This window comes from Numida meleagris, chromosome 10, assembly GCF_002078875.1.
Source record: "Numida meleagris isolate 19003 breed g44 Domestic line chromosome 10, NumMel1.0, whole genome shotgun sequence".
Taxonomy (NCBI): Eukaryota; Metazoa; Chordata; class Aves; order Galliformes; family Numididae; genus Numida; species Numida meleagris.
In genome coordinates this window covers 15090838-15112986 of record NC_034418.1, presented here as the reverse complement: position 1 = coordinate 15112986, position 22149 = coordinate 15090838, and the positions used below count along the sequence as shown (strand labels likewise).

General features: G+C 45.8%; 3 protein-coding genes across 4 annotated transcripts in view; 2 read left to right on the top strand and 1 right to left on the bottom strand.

Moving 5' to 3' along the window:
* PKD1L2 (polycystin 1 like 2) overlaps positions 1 to 1377 on the top strand; it is a 34634-nt gene extending 33257 nt beyond the window's left edge. Inside the window, exon 43 of the mRNA XM_021408963.1 lies at positions 1031 to 1377. Within this exon, the coding sequence (XP_021264638.1) occupies positions 1031 to 1141 (111 nt within the window). The 3' untranslated portion in view covers positions 1142 to 1377. The remainder of the gene's footprint in view (positions 1 to 1030) is intronic.
* Positions 1626 to 8619, top strand: GCSH (glycine cleavage system protein H). Its single transcript, XM_021408959.1, has 5 exons — positions 1626 to 1783; positions 5117 to 5196; positions 6283 to 6346; positions 7754 to 7885; positions 8484 to 8619. The coding sequence occupies exons 1-5, from the start codon at positions 1663 to 1665 to the stop codon at positions 8579 to 8581; spliced, it is 495 nt and encodes a 164-aa protein (XP_021264634.1). The 5' UTR covers positions 1626 to 1662; the 3' UTR covers positions 8582 to 8619.
* LOC110404563 (protein phosphatase 1 regulatory subunit 3E-like) overlaps positions 13201 to 22149 on the bottom strand; it is a 21444-nt gene continuing 12495 nt past the window's right edge. The window contains exons 3-4 of one of the 2 annotated variants that reach the window (XM_021408958.1): positions 19086 to 21409; positions 13201 to 15682 (exon numbers count right to left, since the gene is read on the bottom strand). In XM_021408958.1, the coding sequence (XP_021264633.1) occupies positions 19131 to 20105 (975 nt within the window). In that variant the 5' untranslated portion in view covers positions 20106 to 21409 and the 3' untranslated portion in view covers positions 13201 to 15682; positions 19086 to 19130. Of the gene's footprint in view, positions 21410 to 22149 lie in introns of both variants that reach the window. The other variant, XM_021408957.1, reaches the window with a different exon arrangement.

Here is a 22149-nt window from a genome sequence, read left to right as displayed (position 1 = left end):
TCTCTGTTCAGACTTTAAGAGCTGTAGCCTGCTATTCACATACCAGTGAAGTGCCCCAGCTCCATGGAAATCAGTACCGAAATGGCTAGAGAATTGATGAAGACTTTACAGCTCCTTTTAACAATGTCACCAAGTTCCAAATCTGTTCAGGTAGCACTGTGTGAAATCCAGGTGAGGACTACAGTAGCTCAAAATTCCTCTATGTTCTATATAATTTCAATGGAGAAGAAAACAAAAATACAGTCAATATAAAACAATATATATTTAGTTCTTAATTCAGTGGGTGGCTAGATGTGCATAGCACACATTCAAATAAGCGTGTCCAAAGATGGCCAACAAAGCTGGTGAGGGGTCTGGAGCACAGGTCTTATGAGGAGTGGCTGAGGGAGCTGGGGTGGTTCAGTCTGGAGAAGAGAAGGCTCAGAGGAGACCTCATCGCTCTCTACAACTACCTGAAAGGAGGCTGTGGAGAGGTGGATGTTGGCCTCTTCTCCCAGGTTACAGCCACAGGACGAGAGGGAATGGCCTTAAGTTGCACCAGGGGAGGCTCAGGTTGCATATCAGGAAACATTTCTTCTCAGAAAGAGTGGTGATGCACTGGCACAGGCTGCACAGGGAGGGGGGGAGTCACTGTCCCTGGACGTGGTCAGTGGGCAGGTGGGGGTGGGTTGGGGTTGGACTTGATGATCTTAGCCATCATTTCTGACCTTAATGATCCTTTGATTCTATGACCAGTAGCTGCATGGTAGTCAGCTAGTGAACTCCAGGCTCCAGTAATAAATTTTCATGGGCTTTGACAGAGCCAAAATTTCTTCCGTAGCATGCACACCCTCAGGCTACCTGGGCCTATTTGGTGAATATATTTGCATGGTGTTCTGCTTTGGCAGTGATCCATGCTCCGCCTAGAGTGAAAACCGAGCTACATGGCACTGAGTACGGATTTTCTGTTGCAATTCTCTCCAGCACCAGCAGGAGCTACACCTGCTCCTGGCCTGCCCGCCTGTTAACTGAGCTCTTGTCATTATTTCAGGCGTCAGAAGAGGAGGAAATTGTGGACTTAATGCTCATGAAAGTTTTCGGTTTCTTTGGGATTAAATGTAAGAAGGAAGAGAAGACAGGCTGTAAGGATCAGCCAAAGTAACCCGACAGCAATTAATGGATAACTATAATGGAAAGCTTCTTTGTTTGTTGGCAAAAGATCGTACTTTTTAACTGCCAGCTGCAAAGGCCAGACTTGGGCTATTGTGCTTCTGACTAAAATGCTATACGTAGCCTTCAACGGACTCTTGCTGATTGATGCTATTGTAGCTAAAAACTCGCGTGAAACGTGAAATAAAGCATCCCATGTGCGCTGCCTGCGGGCTTGGCACCTGTAGTTAATGCACACCGTCGGTCGTTGCATCGCTCGGCTCACGGCACTCGCTTTCTGCCAAGCGATTACCTCTGGAAGATGGCGGTGCAGCCACCCCTCGCGCTGACCCACAGGGCCGTTGCTCCCCCTCACTCAGAGCCGGTAACAGAACTCACGAGGAGCTCGACACGGCTCCCACCCGGGCCTCACCGACATGGCGGCCCCGCCCGGCGCGGGGCTCCAATGGCCGCCTCCGCCGTGAGGCGGGAGCTCTGCGCGGCACCGCCCACTTCCGCGGCCGCCCGGCAAAGATGGCGTGGTTGGCGTTGCGGCGGCTCGGGCCGGCCCTGGCGCCGCGCTGCCCGCGCCTCTCGCCGCGGCCGCAGGTCCCCGCGGTGCGGAGGTTGGGCACCGGCTCGCTGCTGCTGTCCGGTGAGTGCGGGAGTGCCGGTAGGGGCCCAGCAGCCTTGGGGAGGTGCCGCCTGCCTTCCTGCAGCGCTCTTCGGGGCTCTGTTAGGAGCGGGGACAGCGCCGGGGGCCGGGCAGGGGCGGCTGTCTGCGGGCGCTGGGTTCGCCGCTGCGGTTTGCAGCAGGGCGTGAAGACTGGAGGGGCTCCTCTGTCCCGGGCAGGGCGCTGCGTGGGAGTTTAAATAACGGGCCTGGAAAGACACCGTGCACAGAAGAGCTTTGTGTTCAGGTCTTTGCTGCGTGCTAGCTGCCTCGCGCCGGCAGGACGGGCAGAGCTGCCCGGGCAGGGTGCCGCAGCCTCTCGGGGTAGTGCCGCCTCTCAAGATGGCTGGAGCGCAGCAGTGCTGTGCCGTGCTTCTGGCAGAACATCAGCGCTCTGCTCCTGATGTGCTTCTCATTCCCGTTGCTCAAGGAGGAGCGCTCCCTTAGCGGGCAGCAGAGCAGCGGGAGCCCGACCAGGCGTGGGCAGCTCTGTCTTCGCTCGGCCTGTCAGTGGACCCGAGCCTTGCCCGATAAAGGGACAAAAAGCCACGGACGGGGAGGACGGGCCCGCAGCGGTGGTACTCGCAAAGCTGAGCCCTATCACCAGGGCCCTGGGCCTGTGCGCGTCGGGGAAGCTGGGTTCGATCTGACCAGGGGTGTGCAGCTGCTGAGGTGTGAAGGCGTGTGCACCGTGTGCCTCTGCGCTTGTGTTTGTGTAGTTGTGCAGCAAGTAATGTCTCGCAGGTGTCTGTCTGCTGCTGTTGCAACTGTCTTTGAGTGAAAGTTGGCCTCCGTGTGCTCTGCACAACAGAAATGCAGAGCGAGTAGGAGAGCAGGAGAATGTGCTGGACAAGTAATGGCTGCCGCTAACAACAAGCCCCTTTTTCTCCCATACAGCCCTATAACCTAGTTGTTCACTGCCTGCTGCGAGTTAAAGAAATAGCATCTGTCATTATTTGCGAATTAAATGAGCCAGGAGCTAAGCTTCCATCGCTGTTCTAATTGCTTAATGTACCTGTTGCTTTCTCTAGATGTAACTTGAAGAAATAACATAAACTGTGCTTTTGTTTTAGGCAGAGAGGAAAAGTTTTGTATGCCTGTTTGTGGAGGTGTGAGTTTTCCTTCACTTTTCAGGTATATATTTATGAAATATTTAATAGAGGCAGGGTGAACTAAATGAAGGTCTGAATTTAAAATGTGCTAGTTAAGCTGAAACCAAAGCTGTGCTGAAACAAATGAAGCTGGAGTAAATGTAGCTGCTCTTCTGACAAAGAACGCTCACAGAAGAGATTTACTGTGCTTAGACATCTCATATTCATTTATTTTCATTTCTTTCATGTGCCAATCTTGTAAGCTCAAAGTTCAAATTTTGAGATTACTTATTAACTCTTTCTCATTTGACCTGGACTTTATTTACCGTGGGTTTTGCTACATGGTTAGAATCTCTCCTTTTAACATTTTTCTTTGTAAAAGTGTCCTATGAGAAGCATGTGTGCATTTCTGACTGCTAAGAACATTTCACTGCTTTGTTTGAAATTGACATTTCTGTTTTTCTGTTGTCTTTTTCTTCCCTGTAATCTTGCCTTTTAAACAAATCTTATACAGTATTATTATCCAACATAGAAGGATACTAGCTGGCTCCCCTGTGATGTGCATAATGTTAATGTTCAGCTGGGGCTTGAGGTTTTGCATTGTTCTCTGTTCTCATGGTTCATTACTCATTTCCAATGAAATCCCTATTACCTGGGGGTTAATGCTTTGACCTAAAGTGATTTGGTTTCTTCTGTTCATTAGAACATGTCCTGAGAGATTTATGTAGATGTTTATAATGCTAGATTAAGTTCTGTGGTCTTTTTACTATTATTTGAGCGATGCTGCATGGGCAAATGCCTTATTTGCATTTTACTCAGTCTGTTTTGTATGTTCTACTTCTGTCTGCTGTGCTTCCACAATAAATACAAGTATAAAACTTGAGCCGCCATGAAAGACAAACCATTTTACCTCTTCCACACATTCAGCCCTCATAAATGGATCACTACAACTGGAACAGCTTAGAACGTTACTGACTTAAGTGTGAGGATTTTAGCAGGCCTAAAGTGAGGATTTCTGCTTACTACTATATGCAAGCCTAGGAAATAAGGCTTTGTGGAAGTTGGATTTCTTTAGGGGGCTCAAGGAGGCTGAGAAAAGGAGTTGGGACCCAGAAGGAGGGCCCAGCTGCACTACTTTGGCACTCATCTCCCAGGAAGCTCTGTTTAAGTTCTTCCCCAACTTGTGGAACACCTCCTGTGTGATTAGATTCATGCAAGAAGGGAACATGGAAAAGAAACTTAAAAACTGAAGAAAACTCGAAGAGTTGCTGGGGAAAATCTGCATGTGAGGAGAAGGACAAAGCAGGCCGGAAGCTCTCAGCGTGAAATGTCAGGAAGAAAACTGCTTCAGTTTCTTCTGTTGAATATAAAAATAACTGCTTCTTGGAGAAGTCAGTATGAGCAGCCTGAGTCTTAAAGACCTGCAATGTATGCAGACTTGTAAGATTGCTGTGGAAAAGATTTAAATCTTAGATATTCCTATCTTAACACTACTCAGAATGAGTCCTGTGTTGTTCTAATAGTATTACCAGCAAATTCTCTTAAGTAACGGTTGCCTGTTTGAATGGCCCTATCAATTTCACCTATACTACTTGTGCCTGATTTTACATATATCGGTGATGATGTTAAATGGGAGAAGCTGACTGTAGAGGAGACGTCAGGAGAGGGAAGGGACTCAGCTGCCCAGAGCAGACAGGCTGCAGCTTCACCTGGTGGCTCTGTTTCATGTTTTGAATGAGACATGCAATGCTGACACTATCTAACATGTTATTAACGCTGGTCTTCTGCCAGTAACTTTATTATTCCTTGGAAAGAAGCACTAAATATACTTGAAAAGATCCTAAGGTATCGTAGAAAAGCTTATTACTGTGAGTGAAGTAAACATATATGCTTTGGATGTATATTTTACATTTGAATGATAACTATTCCTTTTACCCCTGTCGTTGATCTGTCTGTGGATGATTGCATAGGAACCAGGAATGCTGTCGGGCAGAACCCTGCAGTGAGCTTCTGCTGTGTCACTGAGCGTGTCCTGAGCAGAACAAAATGCTCCTGTAAATTGTATTTGCTGTTTGGAATATTTTCCAAGGGGGGTGCGGGGAAACAAGACACTTAACCTCAGGGGAAAGCAAAGCAAACCGGCAGGGTTTGTAACTTCAATGTATTGTATTTAAACAAGCAAGGTGCCACTTATTTCTGAAGTATCCAGTTTGTTTCATTGTAGCCCGCAAATTCACAGACAAGCATGAATGGATATCAGTTGAAAATGGCATTGGAACAGTAGGAATCAGCAATTTTGCACAGGTATTGATCACCCCTCTCCTTTCCTACCCAAGTCTGCAATATTTACTTACACATACCTGCTCTTGTCCTTGCTCTTTGGATACTACTGTTTTTTTTTATTGTCATTGCATATGCTATATACACAGAATGAGGTTTTTGGACTTGGCACTGTCACGTTATTTGAAAAGTGCATGCTGTTTCAGCATTCTGATAAATTCCTAATCGGTTTAGATCAAGCCTATGGAGAGCTGAGTGTGATGGAAACTTAACAGTTCAGCTGAATTTAAAACTGCATTTATTGGCACGGTTCTATAAGCCTTGGGAGCTGTGGTAACAGGCTGCCATGCGCTTTTCAGGTCAGATTCCACTTGAACATGAATGTGGTGCAATTCCTCTGGCTAACAACAATTGTGAACAGAAGTGTAACATGGCAGTCTCTCATTATAAAGTAGTGGAGCAGGGAGATCCCTTTGGAATTCTGTTTTATTTTGCTCTGCTGCAAGCATGTGATTTGGAGTAGTCACAGGCAAATTCAGGACAGAGATTTACTACACATGAAACTTCTAGTATGGGAAGTTACCAATGAAGTGGAATTAGTGTTCCTTAGGATAAGCAGCATTTCCTGTGATCTGATTTCTGTAAATACCACCACTGCTCTGTCAGATCCCTGGGCTTCTGTGAAATAGGGTATGTTTGTCACTGAAGAGGCACAAGCCTGTTCCAGCCTCATGCCAGAGGGATAATTCCCTAAAATTGTTGAGAACTTTGTCCATCTAAACAGGTGTTGTGCTGGCTAGCATTGAGAAGATAAGCAGATGCTCTTTCTTGTTCTGCCTGAATAAATCTATAGATTTGTGCCTTGTAACTCCAGCCTGAATGTTAACATTGTTAGAGACAACAAATAATTTTGCATTTGGGTCATGATAACCTAACTTTTTTTTTTTCAAGTTGAGTGTTTAAAAAGTGACAAATGCACAATCCTTAAATAACATCTACATTTACAGAGGGAGGTGACTTGTTTACGTTGGTTCTAGAGTTACTGTGTAAGATATCTCCTACCTGCAGTTTCTTTAATGTGAGCTTTGATGCATTTGTTTTTCTTTTAAGGAAGCATTAGGAGACGTTGTTTATTGTAGTCTTCCAGAAATTGGGACAAAATTGAATAAAGACGGTAAGTTTCAGCTCTAGTTCCAGTTCTAGCTTCTTTTCAAAGTTGAATTTTATTAAGTAATCTTTATGTTTGTTAACACCATTACACATCTTCTGGATGCAAAATAAATGCAGGTGTTTCTATGAATAGAGACAACAGCTTTCATTTCAAAGTCTCTGAATGCATGTATGGTATACCATGCACGACAGAAGAAAGTATCTACCTCAAGACCTTTATTTAAAATTGAACATTTTAGATGTGTTTTTTGTAATACTTCTCTTTATACCCTGCTTTAAAACACACTTATGCTTGGATTGTAGTGTAACACAGTCATTTCTGTGTATCAGCTGTATCATTACAACTTGTGAATTGTTGCCTTCTTAATCATTCAGGTAGGTAATTTTCTCTGTTTAAGAGGTGTGAACATCAGCAGGTAGAAAGGAAAAACCTGTCCCTGTGTATATGCAGAGCACTGTCTCACTAGTGTGTGAAAAGATTGTCATTAGCTTCAGAGATTATAGAACGAGAGTATAAATGTACTGAGGTCAAGTAGCAGGAGTTTCTCTTCCCATCCTTCTGCATTGGGCTGCTCAAGGCCACAGCTGTTCCATCACACTGAACGGTGAATGCTTTACAGAAGATTTCTGTTTAGGGCTTTAATTAACCAACTTGAACTTTTTATTTATTTATTTATTTATTTTTGAAGGAATCTCATTTCCACTTACTTCTTCTCTTTTCTACCACTTCCAGCATTACTCTAATCCCAAGCTTTCCCAGAACGTGCTGTTCTCTGTCTCCTGTCTGCTTTTCTGACCGCTCCACGTTCCCCAGCCTCTTTCTTGTTTGTTTATGGTCTAGAGCTGCTCTTGTCTCATGTTGCTCCAGGCCCTGTTTCCATAACTGCATATGAAATAGAAAGGAGAGCAGAGCAGCTGGGTGGTTCCGGTGTGGTGCTTCTGAATACTAATGAGTGTTTTCCAGCCAGTGCAAATGTAACAGTTGATAGTGTTTCTGAAGAACAAGTGAGCTCCTCAAGTTCTGTCTATTTTGTAACCAAATTTGGCATTAGAAAGGTCTACGCTGTAAATAGAAGGCTTATTTAGAAGTCTTGCAGCAAACAGTTGAATGTGATTCCTTCGAACCCTGCGTCAGATCATGCTGTAGGGCTTTAGCCAACGGATTAGGCAAACATAAGAAATTTCTGTTCCTCCTGTAATAGCCAGCCAGCCAGTGCTATGCCACTTCCCTGCAGGAGCTCAGTACTGCCGCTCAGTGATACAGCGCTGGTGACTTCCACCTCTTTGCTAGTTTTCCTCCCTCAACATAAAGGCACTGCTTTACGGATAGGTCATCACTAGAATGTCTGATTGAAACTCCAGTGCTTTGCGGATTCCTCTTATAAGTGTGAAATCGTGTTCTGTATTTCAGATGAGTTTGGGGCACTGGAAAGTGTGAAAGCTGCTAGTGAACTCTACTCTCCTCTCACAGGAGAAGTGACTGACATTAATGCTGCCCTTGCAGATAACCCAGGGCTCGTCAATAAATCTTGTTATCAAGATGGTAAGATGTCGTTTTTATCTTTCAATAAAGAATACCACCTGGCTGCTGGAGATGTTGATTGTGATCACAGATAGGTCTGTGATTCCTAGCTCTTCCAATTTAATGGTATGGAGGCTTAAAATTGAATATATTGAATATAGTTCAAGCACGATAAAATTTGTAGCATAAAAATACTATTGTAGTCTTGTCTTTGCTGAAAACGTCTTTGCAGTGTGTTCTTTTCAGATGTACTGAGGCTGAGTTTAAATCTCTTTCCCTTGATTACATTTTTCATACTTGATTCTGTAACAACTTATGATCCTGGGCAGTCAAGCTCTTCTCCTAGACAATCCCTTGCTAAAGCCACTGTCAGACAGTGCTGAACTGACTGATCTGACTCAGAAGGCCCCTCCGGGTTACTAGTTCAGTTTTGTTGTTAATTGTGTGTTTGCTTTTCAAGTGTTGTAATGCTGTTTTGCTGCAGAGGAAGCGCCCTTGATTCTAACAGCGTGAGAGAGCTCTGTAGGAGTAGTGGAGTGCTGTTCTAAGGAGGTAACGTGAATGAATCTTTGTTGCAGGCTATTTGCAACTGTTTTTCTTTGTAATTTCCGAACTACAGGTTGGCTTATCAAGATGACTGTGGAAAAGCCCGCTGAACTTGATGAACTGATGAGTGAAGATGCTTATGAGAAATATATAAAATCCATTGAGGACTGAGCTGGAGTAACTAAATAAACCCATATAAAATATTTCAATGTAGTTTGTCATCGATCACTGAAGTAGAGAATATCCAGTTTTGGCAATCTGGAAAATATCACTTATGTTCACATACACAGGCCATAAATAATTGCAGTGATAGAATGTTTAACATGTGCATACCTGCAAGGGATTTTTATTCTAGACTGCCTGATTTATATAACTTTGGAATACAAAAAAACAGTGCCTCCCTAACCTCCTAATATTTTGTCCTAGTTATAGTTGCAAAGATGATACCAAAAAAAAAGAGAAACTACATCAACTACCTCTTTGCATGATTATGTTGTTTTTTTTTTTACTTCTTTACATAGTAAAATGAAGAAGGAAAACATAAAGAATTAATAAATTCAAATAATTCTGCCTTTACAAAGGTATGGTCCTTGTTTTCTGATTTACTGTGCTTTCTTACTATGCAAAATTCATGCACTGATCACTTAGCAAGGTTCTTGAGTGGATTGGTTAGGCTATGTTTTTTTTGTCTTGACTAAATAAACACTGCATGTGTCACAGGTAATTCACTAATTCTGTGTCATGTGCCTAGCAATTGTGGTTGATTCTCTTTGAAAATCGTGTGATCAGTAATACTTCAGCATATAATGTAGTCGTGTGTGCCTTTAAGATCATATAGACACACTGCTGTCATGAGGACGTACAATGGATGAGACTAAAACTTTCACTTTGCAAACCGGTAAACTAAAGCAGCTAATTCCATTAGACTTAACATTTAATGAATCCATAAACGTGTAATCAAAGTTGATGTGGCATCTGAAGGTAAGTTTGAGAGGTACAGACCTGCATCTTACAAAAACATAACAGCACAGCAGAGGTTTAGAGTAAAGCTTTTTAAAATAAAATTTTAAAACAGCGATCAGAAGCCAGGCACAAATCAGGGGAGAAAACCAAGTGCCTTTCAACTGATCTAATGGGAAGCAGGGGGATGTTAATCCATTTAAGGTGACACAGGTGGAATTCCATTGGAAGTTTGATGTACGCTACTCAAGCAGAGCTCCTGGCTTTCAAGTCATCCCACAGCCTTGCTGCATTCATCAGGAAGAAGCTTCAGCTCGGCCAGCGCGCGCTGGTTGGAGCCAGACTGCAGCAGCATAAATCCAGAGTTTGCCAGCATCAATCTGTAATTAATGCCTTTCATCAAAATAAAATGGGGTGAGTGTATTTTAGATTTGGACTATGACACAATTCTAAATGCTGTGTAAATTGAGGGGAAAATTAACCATGCTTACCAGTGTGTTCCTACAGAAAAGGAATAAAGGAGATGATTTTTTTTTTTTTACGAAATAACCGCTTTATCTGGGGCTTTTTATGTCTTGATCCTGAGAACTTAATGCTCATAATTACTGGATACTAAACACTGCAGACCCGGTGATGAGATTACTTCTATGGGAAATCATAATTTCCGTGTTTCTCCCCCAACTAATAATTACATCTCTTGATATCACAGGGGTTAATTATATCATCACATTTCCTTTCTGTTTCACAAGTACCAACCCCATTATCTCTCAGATTATCTACCTGTATCACATAAGTTAAACTGGGATTTTTTTCAATCCATATTTAGTTTTGAAGGTTTTTATCTGAAAAGACTGTGTATCTCAACATTGCCTTTTTTCAACCAGTGAATTGCTGCCTCTCCCTATGAATCAACCCATCGTGCATGCAAGTGCAAATTATTTAATTGTTACTCTGAACAGAGGGGAAAAATAAGTCAATGGTATCAAGCTAGAAGAACAAAACCACATAAATAATAATAACTGGTGTTTTGAGGTGGTGACATTCTAGTACTGCTGTCTGTGTAGATTGTTAATCTGGGTTTTCATCACGCAATATGTTAAACATAGAAGGTGTATCAAAGTACCATTATGCATTGTTAGTGAGCCATCGTTAATTTTAGTAATAAAGGTGATATATTAAGTAGTATGCTAGATATAATACTAACCTAAGTATTGGAAACATGTTTGTATGGAAAATCATTCTGATTTGTCAGGAGCCTGTTGTGAGCATATAAAATAAGGACAATGTGAACTTCACTGTCATTAAGTTAGCAGTAAGACAATTACCTAAGCCTCTCATGATTAGATTAGGAGTGTGGCAGGTCTCAGTTTCTAATGCTCCCCTTAACTGGCGTCTCCAGAGAGTTGATGTCCTGCAGGTCAGGAGTCTCTTTGCTTTTTCTTTGTACTGATAGGTCAGGAATTGGGATCTTTCTGTAGCAATGGCTCCCATCACAGAATTGTAACTTGTTGGATGGACATGGAAAGGACATCACATTTATCTTCAGAGCTGCACCTCTGGATAAGCTGATCCAGAACGACCCTCAGCTCTTCAACTGAAAACGTGAGGCTTCTCCACTGCAATGCAAGAGCCAATGGGGGAATGTCAGCACCTGCATGGCTGACCTGGGAGGGAAGGAGAACTAAGGATGGTGTAGAACTGAATGGTAGCACAACTTCTCCAGGGGGTGGAACGGAGTGTTCCAGGTTGTCAGATTAACACGGCGATTCAATCTTTTCGTTTTAAAAGAAGTAATTGTGTAATTTACCCACACGGTGGCGCTCAGAATGTTAGAGATGGAAGGAGTGGGAAGTGAGGTCAGCCCTAGCTCGGCTGCTGGGCCGACCGGTACCGCAGTGACTCAGCTGCAGTGACAGCTAGTTGCCTAGGTCAACTTCAAGAGCTGAAAAAAACATTAGGAATATTGGAAACTGTCATTGAAAATGTTTACAATCACTCCTCACAGAACTGTACCGCTCCTTTTATTGTACCCGCCCTCCCACCGCCTTTGCCAGGCTGCCGAGGTGAGGCATTGGGGCAGGGAGAGGGATACACGTGGGCAGTCTGCAGTTTTATTCCAAGTGTGATGCCACCCACTAGGCCAATGGGAGCCTTTCCAATAAGGCAGCAAAAAATGCTCTAGATGGCACAGGCCAGAGATGGACTAAGAGCAGCCTCGGGATGTCCTCAGTGTGATTCTGCTCCACCTTCCCCAGGCTGTTTGGGACACGGTCCTGGAGAAGCACTCCTTGGCAGAGGAACACAGTCTGTGCTATCTGCACTGGATAGTTTCCCTTACGATATTGATATCCCTCTCTTCCTGACAAAGCATAATTCAGTCCCTTCCGACCCAATCTATTTTAAAGCAGTACAAGTGTCCCACATCCCCAGCTATTAGGCTGTTTTATTTGTCATTTGTTTATAGTGTTCAATTATTCATGTTATTGAGTGTCTTTCCCTCAGAGATGTATTTTAATGGAGGCATAGCACTTCTGCCTTTCTTCTGCCATGAAAATCAATCCACGAGTTAGGAGGATGAGTTTGCACTTGGAACCCATGAGTACTTCTGTTTTTCAGCCATCACCCCCTCCCTTCTTCACAGCAGGGGGCTGGATCAAGAGAAAATGACAGAACTCAGTATTCTTGGCCATTCCTGCCTGCTCCAACTGCCCCATTTGTGCCACAGCTACTAAGGCAAAGTCAGCTCAGCTACCACTGAAATGTTTTTGTCTGCCTTTCATTAGACTTAGGGGCATTTCTTAAATCAGGTTGCTTGGTAAATATGTTAGCTAATGTAGAAGAGAATGTGGATGTTTAAGGCCTTGGAAGGAATCTGTCTACTTCCCATATTGTGGTAGCAAGGATAACATGTCATCTCTATGTGATCTAAAGTAATATTTCTGATAGAGAATCTCACACAGTCTTGACAAGAGATTTCACAGTTGGCCCAGCCAGTTCCTCCTTCCTACCTATACCTGTGTAAGTGAAGAGCTGTAAGGAAGAACAGGCAGTCATTCTGGTGTCAGAAAAAGCAGATTTGGAAGAGTCCCTGAAGTTTCATCTAGCTAATACCTAGATAGCCTCCACTCTGCATCACCACTGGAGGAAAGAGCGTGTGCTCATTACAGAAACAGCTCTACCACAGTTAGTGCTCAATATACACAAGGCTTAGAAACCCTCCTCCTAGACCAAGTGGCCCTTCAGCACCAGAGAACTGAAACCATTATTTTTTATAAAATAAAAAATCACTATTCACGTATCTCGTACTTCCCTGCCATGAGAGCCCCTCTCTGCTCTCCTGAAAGAAAGAAAGACTGCTGTTTCCGTATTTGCTGGTACCTAGCACAGGCTTTTGGCAGCCCAATGCTCAATTGCATAGAATGGTTCAGTGCTGGTGACCACAGCAACACTGAGCTGGGAAGGATTAAAGCCACAAGCAGGTAAAATATAGGCATCCCTCTCTGGACTACAGACTGCTACACTGCCTTTATCTGCAACTGTGCTAAAGATACAAGACTATAAAGATAGCTACATGCACTTATGCCAACTGATAGTCTCATCTTATCTTCTTGAGAAGTGATTGTACTTCAGGAGAGCAGGCTGCCAACCCAACTCCATACACAGAACGTTCTGAACGGAGACGCTGGAGATGGCCACTTGCCTCCAGGTGGGCAGTGCATCACTCCCTGCCACGCACCATGGATGAAACAGAACAGAATTGTTTCAGACCCCCCAGCCAAAAGAGCTCACAGTCTGTCTGTTAAAAAATGAGGTTTCTATTCACCACATGCTCACAATTTGTTTTGTTAATCTTTAATGACATCGAGAAGCTACAGGTTTATAAATATACGTGACAACCAGTGACTAGATGCCATTTTGGTGGAAAATAATCTGAAATACTGTAAGGCTACGTTACAAGGCATTATTAGAAAAAGTGGATTTTGAACTTCTGGTGATATGACATTATTTTTACAAACGTTAGAAACAAACATTACTTAGTGAAGCATCAACATTGCAGAAGAAACTGCAACCAAAAGAACAGACCAGTAATGTTCATAGTCAGGAACAAATTCTTTCTTCAACAAAGCCCGTGTAAATCAAGGAAACAATACAAGCTTGCACGTTACAGACACTGCCTTGGACAGACAGCATCTCCATTACCAAGAGCAACAATTTAACGCTGTACCGGGGGAGTTTAGGTTTGTTTAAACCGCTTCAAGAAAAGTAACTTTCTGTCCCGGCAGTTAGTTTTCCTGCAGCGCAGCATGGGCTGTCCCCCAGATACAGGCTCCTGCACCCAGGCACAGCTGGGGTGTCCTGGCCCTCTGAAAGCACAGAACATGGTGCTGGGGTGCTGCCCACCGAGCCAGCTACACAGTGCACACAAACGCTTGGGATACCACAGTTTGGAGATGGGACTTGACAGTAATCCCAACAATCTGGGGTTTGGGGTACTTTGGATTGGCTTTAAAAACACACGTGTTAGCTGTCTGAGTGTAAAAGTATAATACAGTTTGGTTTGTTGTTAAGATACAGGAATACAAAATTTGAAAGCACGATGGTAACGCAGTGTTTCCTCCTGGAAGGTGACATGGACTAGAGGAAAGCTCAATGCACGACACCTCACTGCACGTCTATGAGATACCGCCTTGCTGCTGTTCCTCAGAGGGTGCTTATGGTTTAGTGAAGTCGGACTGGACACAAAAGAGCCTCAAAATCTAACGCTATTTAAGACCCAGTTTCGTTAATGACACTTTTAACAGAATATTCTACACACAACACACCAACACAGCAACGATACCAACCAGGTTTACCCCTGAAGAACAGGCGCACCGTCATATTGCATAGAAAGAACTCCTTGGTAGAAATACACTTGCAATGGGGACTAGGGTTTTTTTTCCTGCCTTGCTAAATGAGAGCACATACATTTTAAAAAGCATATCTCACATTTGACATTTTTCTTAGCTATATTCTTTGGAATTCCTAGTGCATATGTTATTTCAAGCATATTTTATTCTGCATGCTATTATTTAACATTAAAAGAGCAAAAGTAGAAGGAAAGCTGTTTTCCTGCCTCCCCACAAAATGGAATGTAAAATAATTTTTCATGTTGCATAAAAATAAAATCCGATCTTTCTCAAAAACGGAAAGCTCAAACGCAACTCAGAATAGCTGAAGGAAGAGGATATTCATGCAGGATGGGGAAATCCTGGGTCAAAAAAACTCTCTTCAAAATAAGTTAGAAGCAGCATTCAAGAACTGGGTAAAGAAAGAGCCCACGTTTACTTCCTCCATCAAACTGTACATGATCGTAAAACCTTAATTTCAGCACTCAACATTATTTTCATTTCAGTAGGTAACCCCGCCATATATTCAGCACATGGACACGTGGAGTGCTTTCAGAAAGAGAATTAGGGGTAGTCTGCCAAAAGGCCGTGCAGCACAGCATCAGAAAGTAGAAATTGTTTTCTTCAGATATCCTTTACAGTGAGCACTTGAATCCCATTGTACAGAGTGTGCAGAGAGATCAAGTCCACCTATAAGCTATAAGCATTATGCAGCATCAGAGAAATCACAGGAAAAGCTGTAAAGATGATCACATCTACAGAAATATATCTCATAAAAAACTAGAACCTCTGCTCTGAGATGGAATATATATTTAGAATATCTGTGTAAGTGGTGAATATATACAATAAATATATTTTGTTATACTTAGTACAGTCACAGTTTTTTTACCCAACGACATAATTTTAGAGGTATACCAGGAAGATGTGGTTCTGACAGTAATTGCTTTCACGCTAATGCAGGAAAACATTATCCAATTCTTCTGGCTGCTACAGATATGGCATTTCTGGAACAGCTGAAAACGCTTCCGGAATGAGAATTGATTATTATATTTTTGGTATTCATTTCATTTTAATAAGAAAGCCATTACTGGACATGCAGTGGGAGTGTTAAGGAACACGTAAGACCTCTTCCTAGGAAAAGCTGAAAGGCACGTAAAGATTCCAGTATAGACATTTAATAACAGGTTAAAAAGCAGATTTGGAGTATTTTTGTGGATGACGTTAAAACACAGAATTAGCAGATGTTTGCCTGTTGGCGCTACCACCAAACATTTCATGTATGTGCAAAGAGATCGTGCGTTTGCGTGAACGGACATTTGCTCACTGAGGTGATCCATCGTCCCCCACACGTGCTGGAGTAACAGTGTGCACTCACTCAGCTATTTAATGGGACACTGAGGCACACACATACGCATCAAGAAGTTATCTGCAAATGGTAAAAGGAGGAGATAATTAATTAGCCTGAAGAAATGTACGTGTATTGACAATGAGTACGACGTTTCAATTCTTGTTCTTACGCTAACGAAGAGTAATACAGCCAGCGAGCTGAAATTCAGTCTACAGTCACTTAATTGGTTTGATTCTTGTTAGGATTCCTACTAATTGGGTAGATTTCGGAAATGTTGCCATAAGAGACATGGAATCGCATGCAAAAAATCAAGCAGCTTAACTGTGCAACAGCAGACATTAGTGTCTATAGACATACAGTACAACTTGACTTACTGCAGAAAGTATCACTGTATTGCACATAAAATAAATGGCACGTTCCATAAAGCTATGATTTTGCCCAATCAATGACAGACATCTCTGCATCTCCAAAGACACAAGCGATGAATAATTCAGTTGGAAGTGAAGCACGCTACCTAAGGATTATTGCCTTGCCTACACCATTCTACATCACTTGGAGGGGAAGGTGCCACGGGCTTTAGTCACGCAAGCAAAAATAGTGGAGCTGACATTTGTGTTCCGGGAGAAGATTGGCTTGGAGACAATTTATTCTCCTGAAAAATAATTCAAATATTTTACTTTGCCTCTGAAAGTTCATTTCGTGAAACTTCTTTCTTTAGAAATGTGTTTTAAGAAGTTCTCTTGCTCCTGCTCCCATTAAAATGACTGACGTCCTGCAGGGCAGAGAAGCACCCTGTTCAGCACAGGTTTTCCTCCTCCAAAGTTATCATTTACGTAGATTCTAATTTCTGTTTGGGAGTTGCCTTTCCCCTCCATTGGTCACAGTGCTTCTGGCTAACCACACAGGGACAGCACCAGGCTGAAGACTGAGGGGTGGGAGCCATACATGGGCGCTGCCAGCGGGAAAAGTGCTTGCACTCAGTGCACCTGAAGACATCTTTTTGAAACCTGTCTTGACAATAAACGAACGTGATAGAAGTGAAAATGTGCAAGCAAAGCAGTGCAGCTTTGGCATATATCGCTGAGGAGTTTCTATTAAAACAGCTCAGACTTCTTCCACAGACTTTGCCAGTAGCATCCTCTGGGCCAACCTCACCTTCGGAGGCTTTCAGAAGTCCCTAAGTGCCTCCAGAAGACTTGATCTTCTACTGGAGCGACACACACGTCACCGATAATCTGTGTTCAAGATCAAGCCCATAAAGCTACGCACAAAATTCAGAGCTGGAGACAGGCTGAGCTGCTTCAAAGCTCAGGAGCCTGCTTTGCAAAATGTTCTTCTGGTGCACTACGTCCCACAAAGGTTTAATATTCAGATATTTATTCAAAAAAGGGGATAAAACTTCATTTAAAAAGTTATAGCTCCGGTTAACCTAAAATGCATAGAAATTACTTTTTCCCCTCGAGCAACAGCATCAGGATGCTCCAGAATAAGTTCTTGGTTTAGTATGTGGGTACAGAAGGCCAAGAAAAAAAACATTTTGGAAAGCTATAGCATAACTACAAAGGTGTTTGGCTGTATTCCCACCATATCTCAAAGTGCTTCCAAATGGAGATAAGTCCTTTCCCTTCTCTCCAGCATTAAGGCTCTTACAAAAAGCTAGGTTTAACTAAAAGACACTTGGGCTCTCATTAGCCATACACCACTCAGTATGCTTTTATCACAAACTAAGACCTACTTCTGCAATTCTATCTTTGTAGATGTGTACTAAATACACAGTGCTACTTTATTACAAGATCGGGGCCTTAATACTCTAACATCTGAGATACTCAGTAGGTCCTGGCAATATGTTTCTTTTATATTCTGCTTCTATTAAGACCACAGGGATGAGAAAACTTGGTGGGGAACTAAAACCAAGCTATGATAGAATAGAACAGCTACCGTCATTGTGATTTTCTATTAGACCAGAAAGAGGTCTAGAGGAATTAAAGGAAATGCTCGTTTTCCATCAAGTTGCCAAATCGTTTTTCTCCAGAATTCATCAGTTCAATTATTCTGATGGAACCAGACCCGCAGGAGACAAAAGTGCTCCCAATTCCGATTGAAATCAAAAGGTTCCTTGAGAACCTGACACCAACCAAGCAGTTCAATATACTTACAAGGAACCCCAAAACACAGTTAGTTAGAATTAATGTCGTTCCTGAAAAACCCAAAGAAGATCCAAAATGTTCAAGATTCCATCTTACAGCCCTCCTAGAGATCATGTTAGAGCATGTCCAGAGGAGGGCCACAAAAATGTTCCAAGGGGTGGGACACCTCTCCTATGGGGACAGGCTGAGAACTGAGTCCTTTCAGCCTGGGGAGGAGAAGGCTCCAGGGAGAGCGGAGAGCAGCCAGTCAGTAACTAAAGGGGCTGTAAGAAGGAAGGGGACAGACTCTGGAGCAGGGGCTGCTGTGACAGGACAAGGGGAAATGGTTTCATGCTAAAAGAGGAGAGATTTAGACTGGATAGGAGGAAGTTTCCTCAGTAGGTGTGGTGAGGCACTGGCACAGGTTGCCCAGAGAGGTGGTAGAAGCCCCATTCAATACTAAAGGTGAGGCTGGACCAGGCTCTGAGCACCTGATGGAGCTGTAGGTGTCCCTGTTCGTTGCAGGGGAGCTGAACCAGATGGCCTTAAAGGATCTTTTCCAACTCAATCGATTCTATGATACCAACATGAGTTTTACCCCTCTGAGCAGTGGCATTCCGGAGGTCTCTCTCCTGCTGAGCTCCCGGAGGGTCAGAAGCCCACGTCCACTGCCTCAAAAAGCAAGCTAGAAAACACTTCACTGCTCACATCAATCTAAAACACAGCTTTGAAGGCAGAAGTCAACATACTCTGTCACCCCAATGCTTTTATCGATACACTTATCTTTATATGGCAAGATATGGCTTTTCTTCATTCGGCCAGAGCTTATCCAGCTTTGTGAAATCTGCCCTATTCTGGAATTTGGGAGCAAAATTTGGAGCGTTTTCCAAGCAGTGCGCTCCTGCACCGACACCTTAGCTGAGGAACTTCAGTCAGACGGGAAATGGAAATCAACCTGCAGGGGTGAGAGCCACCACCACGGCCGAGCTCCTGCCACCTCTGGCTGCCGCGCTGCATCCCTGCGGGGCAGCCCTACCGCAGCGTGACAGATCTTTACCGCACACCGCGAGGACTTTAAAGCAGAACTCTTCCTTTACGACACCCCTCGGTTGGTTCTTCCAGCGACTACGCACTACTTCTCCCAGCACTTTCCTAAATACGCTCGAATACGCCGAGTGCCGGGGCTCCAGGCGCCGAAGCGCCGACCAGCGCCCCAAGGCCGGGGGACGGAGCAGCCCGCACGGCCCACAGCCGCTGCCCGGAGTCGGACCGCTCCCCCCGCGCAGCGCGAACGGGACAGAAAGCACACATCGCTTATCCGCGAACGCAATTCCAAGCATCCTCTGCCGACTTACAGCGCAGCGCCGGGGCGCGGGGCGAGGACGGGGCCGCTCGGTCCCTCAGATGAAGTGGATCCAGGCGCTGCTGTCCGGGTCCTGCGGCGGCCCCGAGGAGGGGGAGCGCGCCCGGCCCCGCAGGCGGTAATTGGCTCCGCCGTTGTTGTCCCAGTACTCGGCCCCGGCCACGCGGTAGCGGACGGCGAACTCCAGCCCGGCCTCGGAGCCGGCGGCGGCGGGGCCCAGCGGCAGGTGGAAGGCGAAGCGGTCGGTGAGGCCGTCGGCCGTCCCGGCGGGCTGGTAGGCGGCGGGCACCTCGCTGCAGCTGGCCCAGCGGTCGAGCGTGTAGCGCACGGACACGGCCTTCTCGTACGCCAGGTTGAGGACGCGCACGGCGCCGCGCAGCCCCGCGGGCTCGGCGCGCACCCACTCCAGCCTCACCTTGTGCTGCCGCACGCGCTCCGCGAAGCCGGGGCCGGCGCCGGGCTGCGGCGGGAACAGCGGCTCCAGCGACGGCCAGAACGGCACCGGCGGCCCGAACGGCACCGGCTCCAGCTCGCCCAGCGCCGGCGGCTTCCTGGTCTTGAAGAGGTCGGCGTGGCGCGGCGCGGCGGGCGGCGGCACCCGCGGCAGGTCGGCCTCGCAGAAGTGCCGCACGGAGATGAGCTCCAGGCCGAGCGAGTCGGCGAAGCGCACGGTCTTGCGGCGCGAGGGGCTGTGCTGCGGGGCCGGCCTCAGGCCGCGCTCCCCGGGCGTGGGCAGCGACTTGGCGCGGCGGCGCTGCGTGGGGCTGGGCGGCACGGCGGGCAGCGTGGGCTCCCGGCCGCGGGGCGGAGGCGGCGGCTTCTCGGGGGCCGCGTCCCGCGGGGCGGGCGGCGGCGGCGGCGGCGGCGGAGCGTCGCCGTCGGGGCTGCAGCCGCCCCTGCAGCGCTCGGCCAGGCTGCCATAGAGGCAGGCGCTGCAGCTGAAGTTCCGCGGCAGGTAGAGCCGGGGCGACGGCGCGGGCACGGCGCTGTGCAGCGAGGCCGCCTTATCCATGGGGGCTGCGGCGCTTAGCGCTTAGCGCGGGGCCGCGCTCCTGCAGCCGCGGCCGCTCTGCCCCGCGGGCCATGCGGCGCTGCGGCGGGGCAGGGCTGGGGCGCGCCCCGACTCATCCCGCCCCCCCACGGGCCCGGCTCGCGCCCCGCCGCTGCCCTAGATCCAGCCCCGCGCCGCCGCCTTCTGGGTCTTTCCTCGAGGAGCTCAGCCAGAAGGAGGAGGAGGAGGAGGCGGCACAGGCAGGGATTCCCCGGTGGAAGCGTGGAGATGCATCGCGCGGCGCTGCGCCCCGCCGAGCGGTGACAGAAATAGCTGCGAAAGGAAGGAGCAAAGCCGGGCTCGGGCAGATTAAAAGGGCCGATAAGAAACAGTTGGCCGGCAGGTCGGTTCTCGCAGTGTGCGTTTAAAGGAAGAAATCCAGCTAATCCGCGATAATGCGGTTACGGTGCATCTGCTGAAGGGAACAGACGCGCCCGGCCCTGCCGCAGCGCAGGAGCGGCCCCGCTGCGAGCCGCGGTCACGGCACGAACCGCGCTGTGTGCCGAAGATGGTTTAATAACGGCCGGACGGCGTTCCAATGAATTATAGTTAATGAGAACCGGAGCTGGCGCAGGCGCTGCAGGGAGCTGAAGTTCCGCCCCAGCAAGCCGCTTCGCTCCAGTCTTTCCGTAATCTGGTGCTCGTTTTTAATTAGTAAATTGCATTAAAAACAATGATCCTGCCAGAGGCTGAGCCTGAACCGTGTCGACATGTAATTCTCGCTTAACTCCCGAGCTTTTCCACCTTCGTCATTCCACTCGCGGCACTGTGTCCCGCTGCCGGTGCAAGTACGGTGATGAGGTTGGTGATGGGACCAGCGAACCTGATGAGGACCAAAAAGCCACCAGAACACGGGGGAAAGCTCCCTGATGCCTCACGCTAGAACTGTTGGCTCTAATTCCTTTCTTAGGAAGCACAAAACTAATCCCCAGGTTATTTCCACTGCATTCAAAATCTCTTTAATAACACGTAAGCAAGGAAAAATTCTGCCTCGCGGTGTTAAATTTGACACCATTATAATTCCCAAGGATTTGTTGGGCCGTTCTCTGAAATTCACCGCGTGAGCGCAATTTTGGTGAAGTCAAAGAGCAAGAACATGAAGGATTAGCTCTGAACTCACAGGCCCAGGATCGTGGCACTGTCCTACGTGTCCTTTGAGTCACGCTGCGGGATGGATTCCTTGGGCCGTTTCCACACTTCCTTCACAGAAATGAGCGTTCCGAGAATACACGAGCCATGCTGTGTTCTCATGCACTCTCATCAATCTGGGGGAGAAACAGAGCTGCTCCAAATGACTGCTGAAACATGGAGGCCACATCCTTTAAAACTGTTCTCAGTCATTTGTCATAATGAAAATATCTGAACTGACCCTTTTTTTTTTTTTTTTTTTGCTAACATTAATTTCAGTTTAAAACCACTAAGCAGAACTTTGTGTATTAGACAGATATGTAAAGTCTTTGTATTTTTAAACAATGGTGAAACTATCAGAACTAATAAGCTGCAGTGGCTGAAACCTGTATAGGAGAGGTTGTCAGTTTTGTCTTTGTGGTATAGAGTGGCAACAAGGCTGCTTGGGGTAATTTAGTTTCTGCTGTATTTTACACAATAAGGATGTTCAACTTCCCCCCTTCTGGTAATTTTAGTTGCTTCACTTCTTCTTACCATAAGCTTGTGTAATACTCTTGCTTTTTGGCTTTTTCAAGCCTCTTGTTTGCTTCCCACAATTTTCATAGAGTAACTTTCAATTTTCATTTTAGTAATATTTCATGGGGGAAAAAAAGAACCACCAACTCCTTTCTTGAGTGGTGACTGTAAGCTACATAGCTCATGTAACAGAGCTGAAGACTGTCCATTCCCCAAAGTTAGTAAAGCAAAGACTGGCATAAAGAAAAGAAAAGAAGAAAAAAGAGGAAAGAGAAGAGAAGAGAAGAGAAGAGAAGAGAAGAGAAGAGAAGAGAAGAGAAGAGAAGAGAAGAGAAGAGAAGAGAAGAGAAGAGAAGAGAAG